Consider the following 21,090-nt stretch of genomic DNA (forward strand, 5'->3'; position numbering starts at 1 on the left):
GGAGGTGAAAGCAGTTTTAGTCCAGGTGCTTCCAGGTGTACCTCAGAAGGTGGAGGTGAAAGCACGTGGAGTCCAGGTATTTCCAGGAAGGTGAAGGTGAATGCAGGTGGAGTCCAGGTGTTTCAAGGTATACCTCAGGAGGTGGAGGTGAAAGCAGGTGCAGTTCAGGTGTTTCCAGGTGTAGCTCAGGTGGTGGAGGCGAAAACAGGTGGATTCCAGGTGTTTCCAAGTGTAGCTCAGGAGGTGGAGGTGAAAGCAGGTTTAGTCCAGGTGCTTCCAGGTGTACCTCAGAAGGTGGAGGTGAAAGCATGTGGAGTCCAGGTATTTCCAGGAAGGTGAAGGTGAATGCAGGTGGAGTCCAGATATTTCCAGGTGTACCTCAGGAGGTGGAGGTAAATTTAGGTGGTGTTTCAGGCGGGGATGCCTGCTTGACAGTAGAAACTACGACTCCCAGCGTCCTTTGCGGCTCGTGTCAACATGGCGGCGGTCTGCCGGACAAAAGGAGAATGAGTGTGACGGCGGGTTGAAGCCAACAGGAGCAGAGGAGACATTTTGGGAAAGTGGGAGTCGGAGTGTCGCTGCGCCCCGAGGCCGCGGGTTTATGGTGAGACTCCGTCTGCCGATGAGCCGAGCCTGAGAGAAAGGTAGGAACCGTCCCACCGCCCGACGACCAAACTCCTGAACGTTCAGTCCGTTAAGTTACTGAGAGGCCCGGAGCCGGTCTCCTGGGTCCTCCAGGACCCGGTCTTTATAGGAACCGGTCGCCTGGCATAGGAGCCGGTCTCCCGGGTCCTCCAGGAACCGGTCTTCACAGGAGCCGGTCTCCAGGGTCCTCCAGGACCCGATCGTCATAGGAACCGGTCTCCAGGGTCCTCCAGGACCTGGTCTACTCAGCAGCTTGACTCCAGGGTCCTCCAGGATCCTCCAGGACCTGGTTTACACAGGTGCCGGTCTCCAGGGTCCTCTAGGATACTCCAGGACCCGGTCTACACAGGAGCCAGTCTCCAAGGTTCTCCAGGACCTTGTATACACAGGAGCCAGTCTCTAGTGTCCTCCAGGATCCTCCAGGACCTGGTTCACACAGGTGCCGGTCTCCAGGGTCCTCCAGCATACTCCAGGACCCAGTCTACACAGGAGCCAGTCTCCAAGGTTCTCCAGGACCTTGTATACACAGGAGCCAGTCTCTAGTGTCCTCCAGGATCCTCCAGGACCTGGTTCACACAGGTGCCGGTCTCCAGGGTCCTCCAGGATACTCCAGGACCCGGTCTACACAGGAGCCGGTATCCAGGGACCTCCAGGACCAGGCATACACAGGAGCCAGTCTCCAGGGTCCTCCAGGATCTGGTCTACACAGGGGCCAGTCTCCAGGGTCCTCCAGGTCTACATTTCTGCTTGTCTTGTGTTTCATAACAAAAACAACCAACAGCTCTAACTGGTGGACCAAGATAACTACATCAACAATTCCAGCATGGTGGTGTTAGCAAGGTGATGTTAGTACAGTGGTGTTAGCACAGTGATGTTAGCAAGGTGATGTTAGCACAGTGGTGTTAGCACAGTGATGTTAGCAAGGTGATGTTAGTACAGTGGTGTTAGCACAGTTGTTTTAGGGCAGTGGTGTTAGCACAGTGGTTTTAGGGCAGTATTGTTAGTACAGTGGTGTTAGCACAGTTGTTTTAGGGCAGTGGTGTTAGCACAGTGGTTTTAGGGTGGTGATGTTAGTACAGTGGTGTTAGCACAGTTGTTTTAGGGCAGTGGTGTTAGCACAGTGGTTTTAGGGCAGTATTGTTAGTACAGTGGTGTTTGCACAGTGGTTTTAGGGCAGTGGTGTTAGCACGGTGGTTTTAGGGCAGTATTGTTAGTACAGTGGTGTTAGCACAGTTGTTTTAGGGCAGTGGTGTTAGCACGGTGGTTTTAGGGCAGTATTGTTAGTACAGTGGTGTTAGCACAGTGGTTTTAGGGCAGTAGTGTTAGTACAGTGGTGTTAGCACAGTGGTTTTAGGGCGGTGGAGTTAGCACAGTGGTGTTGAGGCTGTGGTGTTAGCACCGTGGTTTTAGGGTGCTAGTGTTAGCGCGGTAGTTTTAGCATGGTGGTGTTAGCGCAGTGGTTTTTGCCGTGGTGGTGTTAGCACAGTGGTTTTAGCGTGATGGTGTTAGCGTAGTGGTTTTAGTGCAGTAGTGTTAGCGCAGTGGTGTTAGCACATTGGTGTGAAAATGGTGGTGTTAGCACAGTGATTCTAGCGTGGTGGTGTTCGCACAGTGGTGTTAGAGCGGTGGTGTAAGCACAATGGTTTTAGCATGGTGGCGTTAGCACAGTGGCGCAAGAGCGGTGGTGTTAGCACAGTGGTTTTATTGTGGTGGTGTTGGGGCAGTGGTGTTAGGTAAGTGGTGTTAGCACAGTGGTTTTATCGTGGTGGTGTTAGCACAGTGGTGTTAGAGTTGTGGACCCCCCCGAGGGCCCAAATCTGACCAGCACGCCAAACCGAGGGCTGGAAAAGTCACGGATTTTTTTGCACTATGTCAGTCAAATTTGTTTTAATGGCAGATGTTTTTGCTGATGTTACCATTATAACTGTTGTTATTGTTATCATTATTATTATGAGTAACAGTAGTCAAGGTGGTTGTAGTAATAATTTAAACCTGGGATTTTCAAAACTTGTGTTGAGGCTCACTCAAAAAGCACTCTTAAAAAAAGTAAGTATTAAACTGTAATGGGGCAGGCCAAGTATCTTTTTTTTTTTTTTTTTAATAAAAAAAAAGACAATTTTAAAAACAGTACAGTCATTCCAATGTGCTTTTACAGAGCAAATAGAAAAGCCCAACATATCCACATGAGCAAGCAGGTGTATTTGCGACTGTGGAAAGGAAAAACTCCCCCAACAAGGAGAAACCTTGTAGAAACCAGAGTCAGAGGTGGAGGAATTCTGCGGACCGGTTGGGGTGAGAGGATAGAGGAGAGGAGAGGAGAGGAGAGGAGAGGAGAGGAGAGGAGAGGAGAGGAGAGGAGAGGAGAGGAGAGAGATAGACTGGGTGGGGAGATACATACTTGTTAGTGCTACATACATTTTTCTTTCTTTTTGTTCCCATTATAATAAAATAATCACAGTGATCCAAATATTTTCCAACTGCCATGAGATTAAACCAGCCTGAGCAACAACAGAGCAAAAACCAAAATAATCACAACAATGATAGCAAAGACAAAAACAAAGAACAAAAAACCCCCCAAAAAAACAACAACATGATATTGATAATTGACAGAACAATAGCAGTAAATCTCATCAATGAGGAGTGCAAGTGTGTGTGTGTGTGTGTGTGTGTGTGTGTGTGTGTGTGTGTGTGTGTGTGTGTGTGTGTGTGTGTGTGTGTGTGTGTGTGTGTGTGTGTGTGTGTGTGTGTGTGTGTGTGTGTGTGGTTTGTCCACTGGATGTGAATGGAACTGTTATGGGGGGGCCCGCAGCACCACCCCGGGGCCCGAGGCCACCAGGGCCGGACGCCGCCACTCCGGCACCCAGCGACCCATCGGACCCGGGGAGGCTCCGACAAACCCCCCCAGAGAGCCACACCCCAACCCGGAAGGCACCAGACGGAGCGCGTAGAGAGGACCCCCCCCCCCCCCCCCCAGGCCAGAGGGGCCCACAGGAGAAGGATAAAGGGCACCAGGCCCCGACCCGAGCCGCCAAGCCGGGACCGGCCAGTGCAGCGCCCCCAGGCCACGTGGGCAGGGAGCCCCCCCAACCCCGGCAGCAGAGCCCGCTGCACCACCGGGGGCCATCCCCCCCCGCCGAGCCCCAGACCAGGAAGAGTGAAGGCCCAGCCAGGCCTGGCTGGAGGACAGCCACCCTCCAACCCCCAGGAGCCCCAATGCCAACCCCCCCACCACCCCATCACCTAATCCACACCCACACACACACACCCACACCAAAGCATACACATACAGATACACATATATACAGACACACGCACATACATTTATTTGGTTGGGAGGGGGGTACCCCCCACTCCCCAGGCCCCCACCAGACCACTGCAGCGTCTCATTCTCCACCAATCCGACCGTGAACAGGGAGGGAGAACCACTACCCAGGCCAAACATCTAATTATTTACACAGAGAGACAGATGTACAGGGAGAGATTTACAGTTTGTTACTTCTTAAAATGTTTTTAATTGTGTGTTGTATTTGAAGTATAAAAACTGCTATATAAATGAACTTATTAGTACTATTGTTGTAATTTTTGTTATGATACACCAGTTAGATGCCAAACAAACAAAAATGAATGAATTCATTCACCAGTCAGAGAGAAAAGTGATGGGACGAAGAAACCCTTCTGATGTCTTCTGTCGTCTCAGTCCTGAGGCCAAGATGTTCATCAGAAAGTCTGTTTGTGGATTCTGTGTTTCTAAATCAGTGATCAGAGGTAAAGAACACTCGTCTGCTAAATCCTCCACTCTTCTTGTCGCAGTATTATCTGACAGCGTCAGTTGCTTGAAGCAATCAGCACGATGAGTTCCTGAGTTCATTCCTGCTACATTCCTGATATTCTTTATGTGACGTAATGCATCTGGGTATAGTTCTTAAAGGGGCCTGACATTCCTGATATATTCCGGGAACATCTTTTTGGCTAATAAACCTTCCAAGAATATCAAGAATCACCTGTATTGGTGAAGTTTGTAACAGAGCGTGTGGATGAGTTGTGAAGCATGTTGTACAGTGTGACAGCGTTCGTTCCCTGCAGCATCCTCCTCTCTGATCAACTCCATAGAAATTCTCTGAATGCTGAGCTATCTGGACTGTGTGAACTGTTCAGCAGCTGATGGTAGAATAACGGGTGTTGGGGGTCATATACTGTGTGTGTGTGCGCGTTTGTGTGTGTGTGTGTACACTCAGTTACTCAGTTACTGACCTTCCATGAGACTCACCTGAGACGGTGATTCTCATTTCACTGCATTAGTTTGAAACATCGCAGAATAATTATGCTGACTGCGTGTAATGACTTTTGATGATCCTCCACTGCTTCCTGCTCTTATTGTAACACATGATAAAAGGTGGCGACTGTCCGTGAGGGCATGACGCCTCGACCCTCAATCGTATAACTCAAGACAAAAATCCTGATCCGTGGTCAGGAACTGAGATTCGTTCCAAACTTGTCGTCGTTAAACGCACCTTTAACAGCTCCACAGCCATTTTCTTGCTTTTCTTGCCGTGACTTAAAACTTCATCAACCATATTAATTACACTTTTTTTTTATTTAACTTGGCATCAGCAAATGGTTTCTTAGTTTTGGAAGGTTCTATGAAACAAGCGACGATGCTGCTGTTGCTCTCTTGCACCTATCCTGACATACTGTAAACATGGAGGGCTTGTATGATGTGTTGTTTTCTGCTTTGCGGTTGTGGGATTTTGGAGGGTAGTTGGCATTAAAGCTGGCAGCATTCAGAAAGTTGAAGCGCTGCTTTAGATGATCCACTTTGGTGACAGCTCCGTGTGCGTGCCGATCAAGCGTGAGCCGTTTATGTAAAATGCAGTGGCGGGCTGTCAGAGCCTTCAAGGCTTCTCTTGAGAAACTAGTGTCGGTCACGCTGCCGCTTCAAACCATCAGATTTTGATCCTTGGTGACCCAGAGCCTTCTAAAAGGCCTAGCGTGACATCAGTGTATTCAAGCTCTCTGATTGGCTCGTTAGAGAGTTCACTCTCCAGCTCGCTGACAGCATCTGTAGCGAGCTGCACAAACCAAAAATCTAGTTGTTGATTCGATAGCGGTTTTGTCAACCTACAATGACTAAAGGAGAAGATAAAGACATTTGGTTGAAGATTTATTGTCAAAACTATTTTCAAGATGGACTTTTCCAAGAGGTCACTGAACGCACCGCAGCACTCCAAGCGCAGGGAGGTCCAGTACGATTTACCTGCGCTCACTCCAAACTCCATGGCAGGATTCAGGATTATATTATTTGCCATCATATTATTTTCAAGACCACTAAAAGCTGATGTTTGTCTCCCTCCTCGACCCCCAGAGGTTTCGGGAAAAGCAGCAGTTTTTTTAATGTAACGGCAGCAGGAGAAGGGACGTGAACTTGGATTTTTTTTCATTCATAAAGGTATTTATTCTGGATATATGAGTATCTGTGATGCAAAGGCTTTTCATACTGCATTTCTGCATAACATGGTTTTTGTAGCCATAAAAAAAGTTATTGCGAGGTGGATTGACTCAGAGCAGCAGTGAAGGCCTGGGTCTGAAATGCACGGCCTGCCACTGACCAAATTAAACTGTTCAGTCCAGTCAAGAGTTGAACCAACGCTTTTCTGGTTGACTTTGCTCTTTTTCACGCTGCAGGTCAGGTTGTTTCTTTGTTTAATTTTGACTTTGTGCTCGATGGTGGGTGGGTCCGCGGATTGTGAAGTTTCAATCTATGGACGTCCTCTCGGAGCAGGATTGACGTAGTTATGTCAGAGGCGCTCAGACTCCAGCTCCGACTACGATGCGGGTGAGCTCAAAACAAGATAGAGCAGCGCATTTTTTTCCACACAAATTCCACTTTAGTTCACATTGATGGTTTGCTCATGGCCCGGTGTGGGCGAGGCAGCTGCCTATTGAGGATTGCCCTGTTACGACACTGACCACCAGTGTTCTGGAAACACTCCGTCTGCGCGAAGACGGCGGAATCGCTGCTGCTGCGTTGCGTATCACTGTTGTAACTAGTTATGCACATTGCTTCAAGTTTCACCCCGTTGAAAAGCTCAGTTTGACCTTCAGCCGCTCCTCTTCATCACATCAGACTGGAGGAGTTGAGGTGGGACTTAGTGCCAGACTGAACAGTCGGATCAGATGTTCGTGAAACATTGTTCACATTCAGTCATGTGCTGTTCTGCTGTGCTGCATGGCTCCACCTTTTGTTTGCATCTGTATTGACTGGACCCTTTAATTTTTTTTTCAATTGCAATCACATCCACTGAATGAAAAGGTGGCAGAGATGGGTGAAGAAGTCCAGCTCATGTATTTGAGATTCTAGTGTGAAATGCTGCAAAGTAGAGACAGACTCAACTGCTACAATAAAACCCAGCTGGGAGCGTAGCTCTGAGACCCGTATTGATCCAGCTTCATCCAGCGTGACTCATCCTCTGCAGCAGCCTCATCAAGTATGAAGCTCCACGCCAGATTGACACACACACGCACACACACTGTCAGGTCTAAACCACCTGAAATAGGTAAATAAAGAGAAGACACGTGAATCAAGAAGCAATCAGGGTACTTGCAGCAAGGGAAGACACCCAAGTTCACCTCACAGGGCTCACTCAGAAGTCTTCACAGAACACTCTCTGCCAGCCTTCTTTATTGACAGCTCAGTGGGCGGGAACACCAGTTGTAAACACACTGGTTCAAACTGGTTCCTGTGGTCTGTCTTACAGGATCATAAAAACACAACTAATTCAAAGGGGGGAGAAACACAAACACTTAACAGATAAAGATCTCATGTGAGGTGCAGGGCTGCAGGCCACTGCACTCAAAGGTCTGCACAGAATTTGCACAAGCATGAACAAATGATAATGAAACATTTCTCCTAACACACACACACACACACACTTTCTCCCCACGTATGGTGGTATTATTGTAGCAAAACTATTTGTCATTGTATATAGAGAATTGTTTGCATTTCAGTCAAGTTGTCAAACGTGTAAAATAATTTGTCAATGTGAACCTGAAAGTGCAAAAGTAGTCTTGTAATTTTTCTGTCTGTAATCAGGTATTTGAATGTGTAAAAAAGGATCTGGGTTATTATCCCCCGCCGTGGCTAATAGGCCCCGAAGGGGGATCTTGAAACAGTCTCCGTACGTCCGTACGTCCGTCCGTTCGAACGTTTCTACCTATATCTCGGCAACCCCTGGGCCCACAGTGACCAAACTTCACATGTGGATGCATCTCAGAGGGGGAAGGGATACTATGGTGACCTTGACCTAATTTGCATATTAAGTAGGTCACAGGGTCACGAAGTGCTTAAAAACACATTTTGGGCTCTGGAGGCCTAGGTTTTTGAGCTAGGGCTCTGAAATTTTATACATACCTACCAGTACTTTGGGGACACCCTCCAGCATACCAAGTGACCTGACCTTGACCTTGACCTTGAAGATTGGTAGGGTCTGAAGTTTGCTCGTCATGGTTGCACAATACATGTATTTTCATATAAACATTTCTCCTCATTTCTCAGCAGTTCCTGGGCCCACAGTCACCAAACTTCACACATGGACACTCCACCTGGGGAGAAGGGGCACCATGGTGACCATGACCTAATTTGCATATCAGGTCACAGGGTCACTAAGTGCATAAAAACACCTTTTGGGCTCTGGAGACGTATTTTGACATAGCTTATGAAGAAGACCTTTCAGATTCTACATAATGATCTACTAGGACCCATGGAACACCCTCTAGTGTACCAAGTGTGCTGCCTTAGAGCTGGCTTTGTGAGAAAATATAAAGCCCTCCGGCGGGGGATTAGCCGAGCAACGGCCTTCTTGTCTGTATTAGAATTTATACATGTAAGAACATTTGTCAATGCGTACAAAGATCTGAAATTGAAAAGTCTGTTTTAATCCTCAATTCCTAAAAATACAGACAACTCACCAGTTACAAGTCGAGCAGTTTCACAATTGGTTGGGGTTATAATTTTTTTTTACAGTGACTTTTGCTACAGATCTTCCATTTGAAGGATTCGAACTTGTAAAGCGTGGGTTTTCCTGCCCTGAGCTCAGACTCACAGGCACCTTCATTCTGGCAGTCCACTCTTCTGCCTTGTACATCAGCAGGCGCAGGCAGGCGTACAGGGCAGGTGGCGCAACACGGCAGCGCTTTTGATCGTATTATGGGGCCGGATGTAGACAAGTTTAGCCTCGACAAACAATCGACACCTATCTCAAAATAAATCGTGTTTTGATACACTCCCAGTGATAAAATGTCAGTATGTGTCATGACACAAACTATTACAAATATTTACAAATATTTATGTTCGCCTGCATTATGCATTATGTTCGCCCTAATGCAGTGGTAACAAACGGGTCTTTTGGGTAAAACCTGTTCCTTGTTATTACAACAGCCCACTGGATTTTCGTTTCTATCACCTTGCTGCAATTATAGAAATACCTCATAGCTGATGAAATTGAATTAAAGGGTCCCTGAAATAATTCTATTAAAATACACCAGTATTTAGCATTATTTTTCCCCCTTTCGAATGATATATGACACACCAATGACAATCACACCACTATCTTGCTCTTGAGCGCCGAACGTCTAAAAATGCCTTTAAATCTCCCGCCCTGTGAATCTGACCTAGTTTTCCCAACTTGCCGTAGTTTTGCGCTGTGACGTATGAGGAGTTATTTACTTCCGCCCACAACAGCTGATCGTAGTGTCTTGTTTACATGTGCTCTGCATTATCGCGTTATTTAGCAGTTTTTTAGAGCCATGCCTAAGCGTTGTGTTGCGGCTGGGTGTTCCCAAATGCCCAGTCCGTCTGTAAGTGTCCATAAATTCCCAAAAGATGAAACTTTGAGGAGATTATGGACAAAACAAGTGCAGCGCACTCGCTCCAACTGGACACCAACAGAGGCCTCCTATCTCTGCAGTCAACATTTCACGGATGACTGTTACGAAACAGCACCCGCAATCCGAGAGTCACTTGGTTTTGATGTGAAGAGGAAACGTATCCTGAAACCTGGTTCTGTCCCCACCATTTTTAAACGGCTTTTTAACGGATTTTTAAACCCAACTTTCAGTAAGTCTTTTTAAAACCTGCTAAAACTTAAGACAAATAGACCAATAAACTTTGCAAAACACCCACTCTGACACAAGGGTAAATACCCGGTCACACACAATATGTGCACACGGGTAAATACCCGGTCACGCACAATATGTGCACACGGGTAAATACCCGGTCACGCACAATATGTGCACACGGGTAAATACCCGGTCACACACAATATGTGCACACGGGTAAATACCCGGTCACGCACAATATGTACTCACGGGTAAATACCCGGTCACACACAATATGTACTCACGGGTAAATACCCGGTCACACACAATATGTACTCACGGGTAAATACCCGGTCACACACAATATGTACTCACGGGTAAATACCCGGTCACACACAATATGTACTCACGGCTCAAACATGTATGGTTGAACGCCTTGATTTTCTTCTAATTCTTCCTCCGATGATTCCTCTCCTTCATCTTCGTCCAAAACCAACGATACGTCACTTAAATCTTCGCTAACATCGCTCCTAGGTGCTTCTGTATCGCCAAACCCCTCCATTCTTCAATCAGCTGATGTTGTTTTGGCTGGGACACATAACCCCTCGTACGTCATATCCGGTCTAGCTCAGGCGGCTCACATTTATGGCCCGCAAATATACCGTCGTCTGCTGCATCATGTAAAGTCAATTAAAAGGGTTGGAATTCGGACTTTTATCTGGGAATGTTATATACCTTTCGAAAGCATATTTATTCTTCTTTCTAAAGATGAAATCTGAAAAACATTTCAGTTACCCTTTAATACCCAAATGCTTTGCTTTCAATGTAAGTCACCATTGATGTATGAATATTGTGACTTTTACCACAACCGTCTCAGTGTTTGTGGACAGCCAGTATGAAGGTGCCTGTGAACCTGAGCTCAGGGCAAAAAAAACAAACCCCTGGGCTTTACAACTTTGAATCCTTCAGATGGCAGAACTTGCAAAAGTCCTGTGTAAATAAACAAACCAAAAAAAACAACCCAGCCAATTGTGAAACTGCTCAACTCATAACTGGTGAGTTGTCTGTTTTTTTTTCAGGACTTGAAGCTGAAAACAGAGTTTTCAGTTACAAATATCTTTGTACGTATTGACAAATCCTACTCCATGTACAAATGACACGTCACATCCTGTTCATGCATCATTTGTGACGAGACTCCTTTAAACAATCATCAAATTAGTTGTAATTAATACATGATGTTTCAGAAGACGTACATTTTCAGTACAAACATCATCTGGTGACTGAATTAATTAGTTTTGATTGTGTGCATGTTAATACCTCAGTAGCTGGTTAATATTGGCTACCGTTAGCCGGGTGGCTTCATGATTAGCACCGAGGTGAGAGATTATTGGTTGGCTGCATGTGGACACCAGTTTCTTCTGGACTTGCTCTTTCATTTTTTTTCAAGGTTGTGGTTATGTGCAGGATGTTCCAGCAGGAGCCTCGCTTCACCATCGAGCAGATCGACCTCCTCCAGAGACTTCGGAGGACTGGCATCACCCAGGCAGAAGTCTTCCATGCGCTGGACACCCTGGACCACCTGGACCGTCAGCATGGACACAAGCTGGCTCACAAGTGCTCCTACAAGCCGCCTCCGTCTTCTGCCGACGCTGCCTCGTCCTCCGTGACCTCCACCGCCACGCAGACCAGCTTCCCCGACAGGCGGCTGTCGCTGTCTCCGAGCGCCGCCTTCGACACCACCTCGCCATCTCTGTCGGTCCCCGAGTCACAGAACGGTCTGGTGGCCATAGCACGCGGGAAGTTTTCCCCGCCGCGGCTTCCTCTGGGCGTGGTGAGCGGCAGCGTGGCTGCACCAGGGTACGGCTTCGAGGCCGGTGAAGAGGACTTGGACGTGGACGAGAAGGTGGAGTACTTGATGAGGTAACAGCAGACCGGACCGTCGGGTGAGAAGCACGATGGCAAACGAGCTGATCAACAGAATGTCGCTGCCACTTTTTCAGTTGATTCTAGATAAATACATGAGCGCCATGCTCACGCGGAGCAAAATAAAAGGATTCAACGGGTGGTAATATGCACCAGTGGAAATGATGTAATAGAGGTTTGGTGAACTGAGGGCGACATTTTTCTGAATTCCAAACAAAGGATACTACTGTGTGGATAGAAAACCCAGATTTTCCTCATGCTGAAAATAGTCTATTGTCAACAGTCAATAATACAAACATAACTTAAAGATGCTAGGGAATAATAATGGAATCAAAAGCTTTTCTGTAAAGCCAATCAAACCCAACAACAAAATAACATCTGTCTTTCCAAGTCTAACTGTTCATCTCTGTATTTTGTTATTAAAGTCTTTGTTTCTTTAAACATATACAAACGGACAGTATTACTGTGAATTCCAAGACAGCTAAAGGCCTGTGACAAATACTTGCACACAAAACAACCAAAATAGATATCCAATGTGGCGAATAAATCCTCACAGTGTCACAGCAGTGCCAAGCAAGACAACTGTCCCACAACCTTTACCACTGCAACGTCACATTTTGACTTGTTTAATCTCCCAGTCGGCAGTCTTGGCGACGTGGGGGTCGGGGAATTCGCCCTCTTCCCTGTTTTCATCTTCCAGTTTTTCCAGTGCTCACTTCACTTTATCCTTACCGGTGCAATATCCAGGGTTTGACTCCCACCTTCGAGGCTGTTCTGTATGGAGTCTGCATGTTCTCCGGAGTGTTTCATCCCGTCAAACTGCGGTGATAAGCTGCTGATATTGACACAAACATTTCTGTAGCCTGATGCGAGTGGCTCCAATCAGACCTCTGTTGATTTGAGATGTGAAAGTGAAGTGAAGCTGGATGAGAGGGTGACCCCTGTGATTCCTGCTCGCCGGATAATGGCTGAATCTCTGCTTGTAGGAGGGACAGTGCTGTGATCAAAGAGGAGATCAAGTCCTTCCTGGCAAACAGGCGGATATCGCAGGCTGTGGTCGCTCAGGTAACGGGTGAGTTCAACAGGAAGCTACGTCCAGCTGTTAACTCAAGTCTGGTCAATTCCCCAAAATGTTTTAGGCATTGGTTTCATGGGAATTGTTCCGATGGTTTTTATTTTACACACATTCGAACCCTTTGTCATTCAGATGAATGGGCTGCTTCTTTTGCTATATGTATTTCCAGGTGATGATTAGAAACAAGGGCTGAGTTCGGGAAGTGTTTCTGGACAGATGCACATGTTCTGAGCTGCTTCACACAGGTTGTAGAAACGAGTTTCTCTTCTTGTTCCAGGTATCAGCCAGAGTCGGATCTCCCACTGGCTCCTCCAGCAGGGCTCAGACCTCAGCGAGCAGAAGAAACGAGCATTTTTCCGCTGGTATCAGCTGGAGAAGACGAATCCTGGTAAGAACGCCATTGGTCATGCACAACAAAGCAGAAGGAGGCTATCGGTGATGAGCTGTGTGCTGTTTTCAGGGTGGAGAGCTTGGAGGAACAATGCTCCATCTGCAGTGACTCTTCGTCGTTCTGTGGAGTCACGTGTTAGCAAAGATTGTTTTAAAATGAAGAGAATTTCATGTGACGTGCATGTTGACGGGGACATTTGGGTATGATGGGACGGGACAGTGACTCCTGGGTATAAGTTGTGCAGGATGAACCCCTACCTCAGGGAATCCTAGTCCTCCAGGGCCACAGCCTGGCATGTTTTCAATGTCGCCCTGCTCAGACACATCTGAGTTGTCATGATGAGGCTCTGCAGAAAGCTTGATAGCTAGCCACTAATTGCTGTCAGGTGTGTTGATGTTGAGGACACATTGGAAGCATGCAGGACTACGGCCCTCAAGGACCAGGATTCCCCACCCCTGTCCTACCTGGAGCCTTGAACCTCAAAAACCCAATGTCTGTGATTGCAGGGGCTACCCTGGCCATGCGTGCGGCCCCCTTGGCTCTGGAGGATGTGATGGACTGGCATCAAACTCCGCCTACTTTCGGTTCGTCCCCTGGAGGCTTCCGTTTGCGGCGCGGGAGCAGGTTCACCTGGAGGAAGGAGTGCCTGGCCGTCATGGAGAGGTGAGGAGGAGGAGGAGGAGGAGGAGGGCCGGTGGATCAGCAGACTGCAGCAGGACGTGGAAACAACTGGTGTTTATTGTGTGTGTGCAGCTTTTTCAGCGATAACCAGTATCCTGATGAAGCTAAGAGAGAGGAGATTGCCACCGCCTGTAACGCCGTCATCCAGAAACCAGGTGGGCGTGGGGTGTGGGCGGGGGGAGGGGCCACATTTGCATAAGCGTGTAGATATGCAGCGCTTGAAGTGAAACAAGCCTGGTGTGTGTGTGTGTGTGTTTGTTTGTTACAGGGAAGAAGCTGTCTGATCTGGAAAGGGTGACATCTCTGAAGGTCTACAACTGGTTCGCCAACCGACGCAAAGACATCAAGAGGCGTGCTAATATTGGTAATGTCTTCCATTGTGTGTGTGCAGGTGAAATGATCACCTTGACAGGATGCATACACACACACACACACACACACACTTGGTATATTTGAATGTCTCCCTCTGACTTTTCTAAAAGAGGCTATGATGCTTTTCCAGAAAATCTTTTCATGGTTTCACAGAAAAACAGGTCATTTGTGTTTTCTCTGTGTAAATGATGAGCTTAATGTGATTCTTGAAATAGCAGAGTTTCAATAATCTCAGTGGCTTCTCCTTTTCTGTGTGATGAGTAGCTACAGGTGGATTTTCTGTTACAACTATTGATGTTTGAAGGCTGGCCTAACAAACAGTGAGCCAGATCCTGCTCATAAGAGGCTTCAGTCTGGACCTTAGGATCATCTTCTAACGTCACCTTGTAACATCATCTGCACAATGTCATCTACATACAGCTCCTCATCTTGCAGTATTTCCCATGTTGGAGTGCAGAGATCTCGTGGTATTTGCCACACTACAGGCAGCTGGGGCAGTGGCGCTCTGATGACACGTCAGACAAGTGACAGGTGTCCATAGTGATGGAATGTTTGTAGCAGAGCATCTTGGCTGATTGTGGAGTACTGAAGCCTCCGTGAAGCAGCCGGGGTGGGGGGAGAAGGCCAAGGTCTCATATGATGGGGATGCTAAAGTCTAGTAGTGGTTGCGGGGTAGAGTCAGCAGAGTTGAGAGCTGGATTAGCTGAACCACGGGGGGGGGGACACTGCTCACCCGACAGCGTTGGCTCACAGTCCTATGATATGCTATGATGAGCTTTGTGTTTTTGAAGAAGCAGCCATATTGGAGAGCCATGGCATCGAGGTTCAGAGTCCCGGTGGTCAGTCCAACAGTGATGAGGTGGATGGAAACGACTTCCCTGACCAGGCAAGTTTTCACTTTGCAAAGCACGTCGACTGTGAGTTTGAAGCTGCAATAACTGAGTGAGACATGCTATGCGCCTGGGATGTGAATTTCTGAGAAATGATGGATATTGTTTCCTTTTCAATCCCCATCAATGTGTTACCTGACAGTTGTGTAGTAGAGCGAGGACATCACGGACACCTTGCAGTTCAGCCTTGCTTGGCTCTCGGCATAGGAGCGAAATACATGACATTTGAAAATGTTCCGTAATATTACTTGTGCTCCCTTTGTTTTAAGTTGGAATGGCTTTATACTGATCACAACCACTCCTTTTCTTTTCAAAATGCCCCTCTTCTTCCTCTTACTGTAGAAATGGAGTCACAGTGAGAGCATGAAGAACTGTTGATAAGTTAAAGGAATAGAAGGATAAGAACCACCAGAACCATATGAAATCTCTTTGGGAGGATTGTAGTCTGCTGAGGCTTTCTCATCAGGCCTCAATAGAAACATTGATTTATGAAAAGAAGGACCGTGGGCATGACGCAAGGTGTTCAGGGAGACGGAGAGACAGGCTCCATTAGGAAACAGGACCTGAACCTGGTGTGTTGCAGGGCTGCGAGGTGGCTTTATTTGACAAGAGAGCCTCAGGAAGACCGTTTGGTTACAGCCGGGCCGATCTGTCCTCTCCAACCCAGGTACAGCGCCTCCTTCCCAACAGCTGATCCAGTCCTCTGATCATCACGTCCACTTATCAAACTCTCTCTCTCTCTCTGCGTCTCTCTCTCAGGTTCCCACTTTGCTGCCCAGCTGGTTTTCTTCCCTGGGTCGAGGGGGTCTTGCTGGTCCAAGGGGGGGCTCCCTGATGGGCCGGTCTTTGGCTCCAGGGTTGGGTCCTCTGGCTGAAGGCATGAGACTGAGCGGTGTGCCCTGGTCCCCCCCGTCCCCGTCTCTGCAGGATGACTCGGCCATCCATGGCATGCTGTCCGAGCCGCCGGACCCCATCAGCTTGGAGAAAGCGGGCAAAGGAAGCCCCCCCGCTGAGAGTCAGGCAGAGGGGGCAGGGTGTGGCATGGAGAGTGACATCAAGACGGAGACGCTGGAGAACGACTGAAGCGGGCGGCGGCACCATAAAACAGGTGTTATTATATGCAAGCAGATCTTATAGGAATGTAAGTGGGGGAAAAAAAAAACAAAGACCAAAAGTCATGTAAAGTCCAACCCTGAGATACCTCCCAACCCTACCTCCAACCTCCATCCTGCTCTGCTGTGCTCCGGAAGCATCAACAGTCACATGATCATTTCACCAAACCTCCATTTACAGATTCCCAGCTCATTGGGAACACCAAGCAAACCAACAGACAGTGAGAGGAGTGTTCACTTCGCTTCTCTGTCCATTTGTTTGACTCGTCTGGGTCCTGAATCTTCCCCAGCAGGTTTAGGATGACATGCCTCACACATGTCTGTCTCCACACAGTGGCACAACACTGTATTTCTAGTAGTTTCAGGGTCTTACACTGTGAATACAACGGAACAGCCTCAAGAGATACTCGTCATCAGTTTAAGAAGTTAAGTTTTGGTGTGTGATCTGAGCAGAGGGCAGGGCGGAGGGCGACGCCGCACAGCGCGCCTCATTTAGCTCACTCTGATTTTACAAAGCTAAATAAGAAGGAGTTCCTGCCCTGTTGGATTGCGATGGGCTCAATTTCTGGAGGCAGTGAAATTATTCTGCCTCAAAGGAACGTTTCACAGTGAACTCTAATCAGCACTGTTTCACAACACGAGAAGTCATCATTTAAAAATGTTTGATGTTTTTATAAATTGAATTACTTGGTGTAATCCCTTTTAAAGACTACACTGAAAATGCCATGTTTGTTTCATATTGGATGAATCTGGCAAATTCTGAAGAACACGGTGTCATTCCTCTTTCACCGTTGTTTGGTAGAGATGACGTGTCCTGACCCAGCAGAGCACCCGCCGTGTGACGGTGTGGTCACTGCCATATCTGCCGCACACGATGAGGGCATTCCTGCTTCGTCTGTACTTTTGCCGGTCGAGCGCTGATTTGCTTTTACAAACTGAAGAGCTCTAGTTTGTTGTGTGGTCCTCACCTGGACTGTGAAACCGTACCAAAGAGTGTGACGTGCTCCACATCATCATGAGGCAGGAATCGTGAACTGGTGTGAAAAAGAGCAATGTCGGTGCCCGGCGCTCAGCTCTGATGAAAGAAATGAATGTCAAATTAGTTTCCGTGCCAAATGAGTTCATAAATGGCTTCATGGGCTTATCGCCACCAGTTGCATGTGTGTAAAAAACTCACATTTTAAATTGTGAAAGGGGTTTGGAAAGCCAGACTCGACCCCTGAATTTGTGTTTTTAAAGATTAAAACAACAGAGAAGCCGCCTGCACCAAGTATAAAGCTGTCGATGGTTTGCAGTTTGAAACCATGTGAACCTTAAAATTGATCGCTAGTTAAACTGGGACCAAGAAGGAGGAACACGCAGATTTGTATTCAGCGCAACATGTACAAAAGATACAGCTCATTTAGGTTGTTTCCAGTGTTTCCACTTGCTGTCCTTTGAGAGGGACTCGGCAGTGTCCTCAAACTGTTTAGATACTACAGAACAAGTGAAGACACACATAAACATGTTGGCGTGTGCTCGCACACACACACCTGCTTCTACTTAGTATATGTGCCCTCATTCATTTCTATATACATTATATAGCTCCTATTAGCTTCAAATGAGAGAAACTATCAGTATGAGTCCATGTTGTTGGTGAGAAGTGAGTCAAACGCTTGCCAAAGTATTACATTTTCAAGTTTGTGTATTTTGGGTGTGGAAGGATCCATGTAGTACAGATATGCTAACCAAAGACACATCAGATGTGTCGAGTGATTGCGATTTTCATCGCCGTTTGTGCTGGCTTTCTCACGTGTTCTAAACACGGACATTAAGCTCCGGCTTTTGTTCTTTTGAAATGACACTTTATTGGATCGATACCGTGGTGCTTCAGGGCCCTGCTGGGTTCTGAACATCTCCTAGGTCACTGAGCTAGAAGTTGAGGAATCGTGGAGATTTTTGTCCGTACAGCCACTGTCGAAGTCCAACTGGCTCCTCACTTTGTCCTTTAACTCCGGGCGCCAGAGCGTCATAAATGCATCCTGTATTAGAATGTTCTGGGCAGACTTTAAGAAAATAGAAAACCTATCATGTTGGTTCAAAGCTGAGCCACGTCGTGGCGCCGAGACATGCAGTGCCATGGCATCAAGCCGTGCTGCAGCCCTGTGCGCTCCGGGACAGTGTGAACCTGCAGCAGACCCCCTCCCCTCTTCTGACCTTCGTTCTCTCTGCTTTTATGTTGAAGTGCCTTATTTGTTGCCGTGTGCTCGGACAGACGGACTTCTGCAAGGGCTGTACAGCCTGCCATGGTTACACTCAACCTGGTTCATGTTCCTCACCTGGCGCTTTTCAGTGCCAAGCTACTAGTGAACCATTCACAACTCAACATTAATACCTCAGCCCCCCCCCCCTCCCCGGCTATAAGCTAGACCCTCCACAGCTGCTTCAATATGAACCCAACTTGAGTTCCACATGTCGGGACACTGAATCAGACTAACAACAAACTGTGACCGGGGGAAAGATCTGTGTCTTGAAAAGGGAAATTCCTCCAGCGAGAGCCAATGAATATGACTTTGAACATAAAGGGAAAGTCCACTCCTGAAGGAATGAATTGAAAAGCTCCTGTGTTCACCAGGGTCCATGAACGACTGGAAGATAAACACAAGTCTTCAATATTTTGTGAGTCTGTGCTTTAAGCACAGCAGTTTGACAAAACATCACAAGTCTGTGAATTATTTACACCAAAACATCAAATCAATGGTTGAGATTGTATTTATATATCTTGTTCTTCTTTGGTCTGCCAAGCAGAAGCCTTCCAGACATGCTGTTTTGAGATTATTTCTGCTTTCAGTTGATGCCTTCAAAGTTTCTGTTTAGAAAAACATTTTGTAGAAAACAAAAACCAGTTACAACCAATAATGTGGTTGTAACTGGAGCTGTAAATGGCAGCAGGCGAACTGGAAACCGAAAAGAATGAGTAGAAGTAAGTGTACTGTGGGTTTTCTGGCTTTCATCACGTCACAGTGCAGAGGGTGACTATGTGAGAACCTACAGACTAAATGATCTGGACCTAAAGTTGTCATCAACACAGTTTGTAACCCTGACTGGATGTGGAGGAGCAGAGTGTCTGCAGGAGGAGGATGGATCAGTCCAACTGGAACACTGAAGGAGCTTATTGGAACATAACCTCTCCTGAAGCGGGACTGAAGTCCTGTTTAGTCGTCCCTGTTTCTTTGTTCAGGTCGATGCATACTGACAAGTTCCTTCTTCAGTGGATCATGACACTGCCGACAGAAAGTATGTGAACACTCGGGCATTTATCTCATTTCATTAATGAGTTGTAACATGTTTGCTGCACTGGAAGTGCGTGCTGTATTTAACATGCCACCACACAAACTGCTATGTTGTTACATGTTTGATTGGACGTGGCCAGGACCACATGCACGGCGCTGCTGGAAGAAGTGAATGAACCTAGGATACATCAGGCGGTTGAACTTCCTTCACGGCAATAAGTTGTGCTGGTCAGGCCTAAACAACTCTCTTTCAACGTCTCAGCTCATCCATATTGTCATTTCACAGCTTTCAGTTAGAGGCCGGTGCTTGTCCTGCTGCTGACGGACGTCATCCTACAGAACATCCTGGAAAACTGTGCACATCATTTCTGGATCAGCACCACACCCCGGAGCTCTTTCAGGCAGGTTAAAAAGCCTTCATAGCACAAAGTCAGCTTTATTAAAGGCCCATGTAATTCTGGTCCTTGCTTGACAAATTGCTGCTTTGGATACTGTGAACCACCACATTTCATGTTAACGGATCTTTTTCAGTACCTCATGGGCTTTTGTGGTTCTGCTCTGGACTCGTTCAGGTTCCATTTGTCAGAACCAGGAACATTTCTGATTCTGTGTTTTCCACTCCCTGTTGTAATGGAGTTCCACAGGGCTCAGTCTTTGGGCCCCTGCTTTTCTCTCTTCACTTGCTTCCCCTGGGCTCTGTTATAAAGTGTGGCGTCTCCTGTCGCTATACTGATGACAGTCAAATATACAGACCCTTTCCAAAAAATTAGAATACGATGGAAAGGTTTATTTATTTCCATAATTCCATTCAAAAAGTTAAACTTTCATAGATTATAGATTCAGGGCCCACAATTCAAACGATTTCAAGTATTTATTTGTTTATTTTTACATAATTTGGGCTTCCAGCTCATAAAACCCATGAAAACAGGAATTCAAAACATTAGAATACTGTGAAGAAATCACCATTTACTTCTCAGTTTTTGCAGAAACAACAAAGAGATTAGGATCACATCAAATCAATCAAAATATGGTACTTTCAAAACAATATGTCAATCTTCAATACTTGGTTGGGAATCCCTTTGCCTTAATCACTGCCTCGATGCACCGTGGCATTGAGGCAATCAGCCTGTGGCATTGCCTGGGAGTTATGGAAGCCCAGATTTCCTTGATGCTTGCTGTCAGCTCTTCTTTGTTGTTGGGTCTGGTGAGCCTCATTTTCCTCTTGATAATACCCCATAGATTCTCAATGGGGTTTAGGTCTGGCGAGTTGGCTGGCCAGTCAAGCACTGTGATGGCATGGCCATCAAACCAGGTTTTGGTGCTTCTTGCAGTCTGGGCAGGGGCCAGGTCCTGCTGGAAGATGAAATCTGCATCTCCATACAGATCCTCAGCAGAAGGAATCATGAAGTCCTCTAAAACATTCTGGTAGACTGTTGCGGTGACCTTGGATTTAAGAAAGCAGAGTTTAGCAACACCTGCACCGGACATTGCACCCCAAATCATGACTGACTGTGGATATTTCACACTTGACCTCAAGCAGCTTGGGTTCTGTTCCTCACCCGTCTTCCTCCAAACCCTTGGACCTTGATTCCCGAATGAAAGGCACACTTTACTTTCATCGGAAAAGAGGACCTTG

The 21,090-nt window shown here is 47.0% G+C and overlaps 1 protein-coding gene across 4 annotated transcripts; it reads left to right on the top strand.

The window, feature by feature from the left end:
• Positions 1 to 518: 518 nt before the first annotated feature.
• Positions 519 to 20,500, top strand: LOC308129208 (homeobox-containing protein 1-like). Of its 4 annotated transcripts, none has more exons than XM_080495048.1 (10): positions 519 to 644; positions 11,203 to 11,658; positions 12,648 to 12,733; positions 13,014 to 13,124; positions 13,634 to 13,790; positions 13,881 to 13,963; positions 14,077 to 14,172; positions 14,972 to 15,066; positions 15,654 to 15,737; positions 15,830 to 20,500. In XM_080495048.1, the coding sequence occupies exons 2-10, from the start codon at positions 11,204 to 11,206 to the stop codon at positions 16,151 to 16,153; spliced, it is 1,491 nt and encodes a 496-aa protein (XP_080351174.1). In that variant the 5' UTR covers positions 519 to 644; position 11,203; the 3' UTR covers positions 16,154 to 20,500. The 4 variants fall into 4 exon arrangements, with proteins under 4 accessions (XP_080351174.1, XP_080351173.1, XP_080351171.1 ...); XM_080495047.1 differs by having other exon boundaries at positions 555 to 644; positions 11,186 to 11,658; XM_080495045.1 differs by lacking the exon at positions 519 to 644 and having other exon boundaries at positions 11,059 to 11,658.
• Positions 20,501 to 21,090: the final 590 nt, after the last annotated feature.

This window comes from Blennius ocellaris (genome assembly GCF_963422515.1).
Source record: "Blennius ocellaris genome assembly, chromosome: 1".
In the NCBI taxonomy this organism is placed as follows: Eukaryota; Metazoa; Chordata; class Actinopteri; order Blenniiformes; family Blenniidae; genus Blennius; species Blennius ocellaris.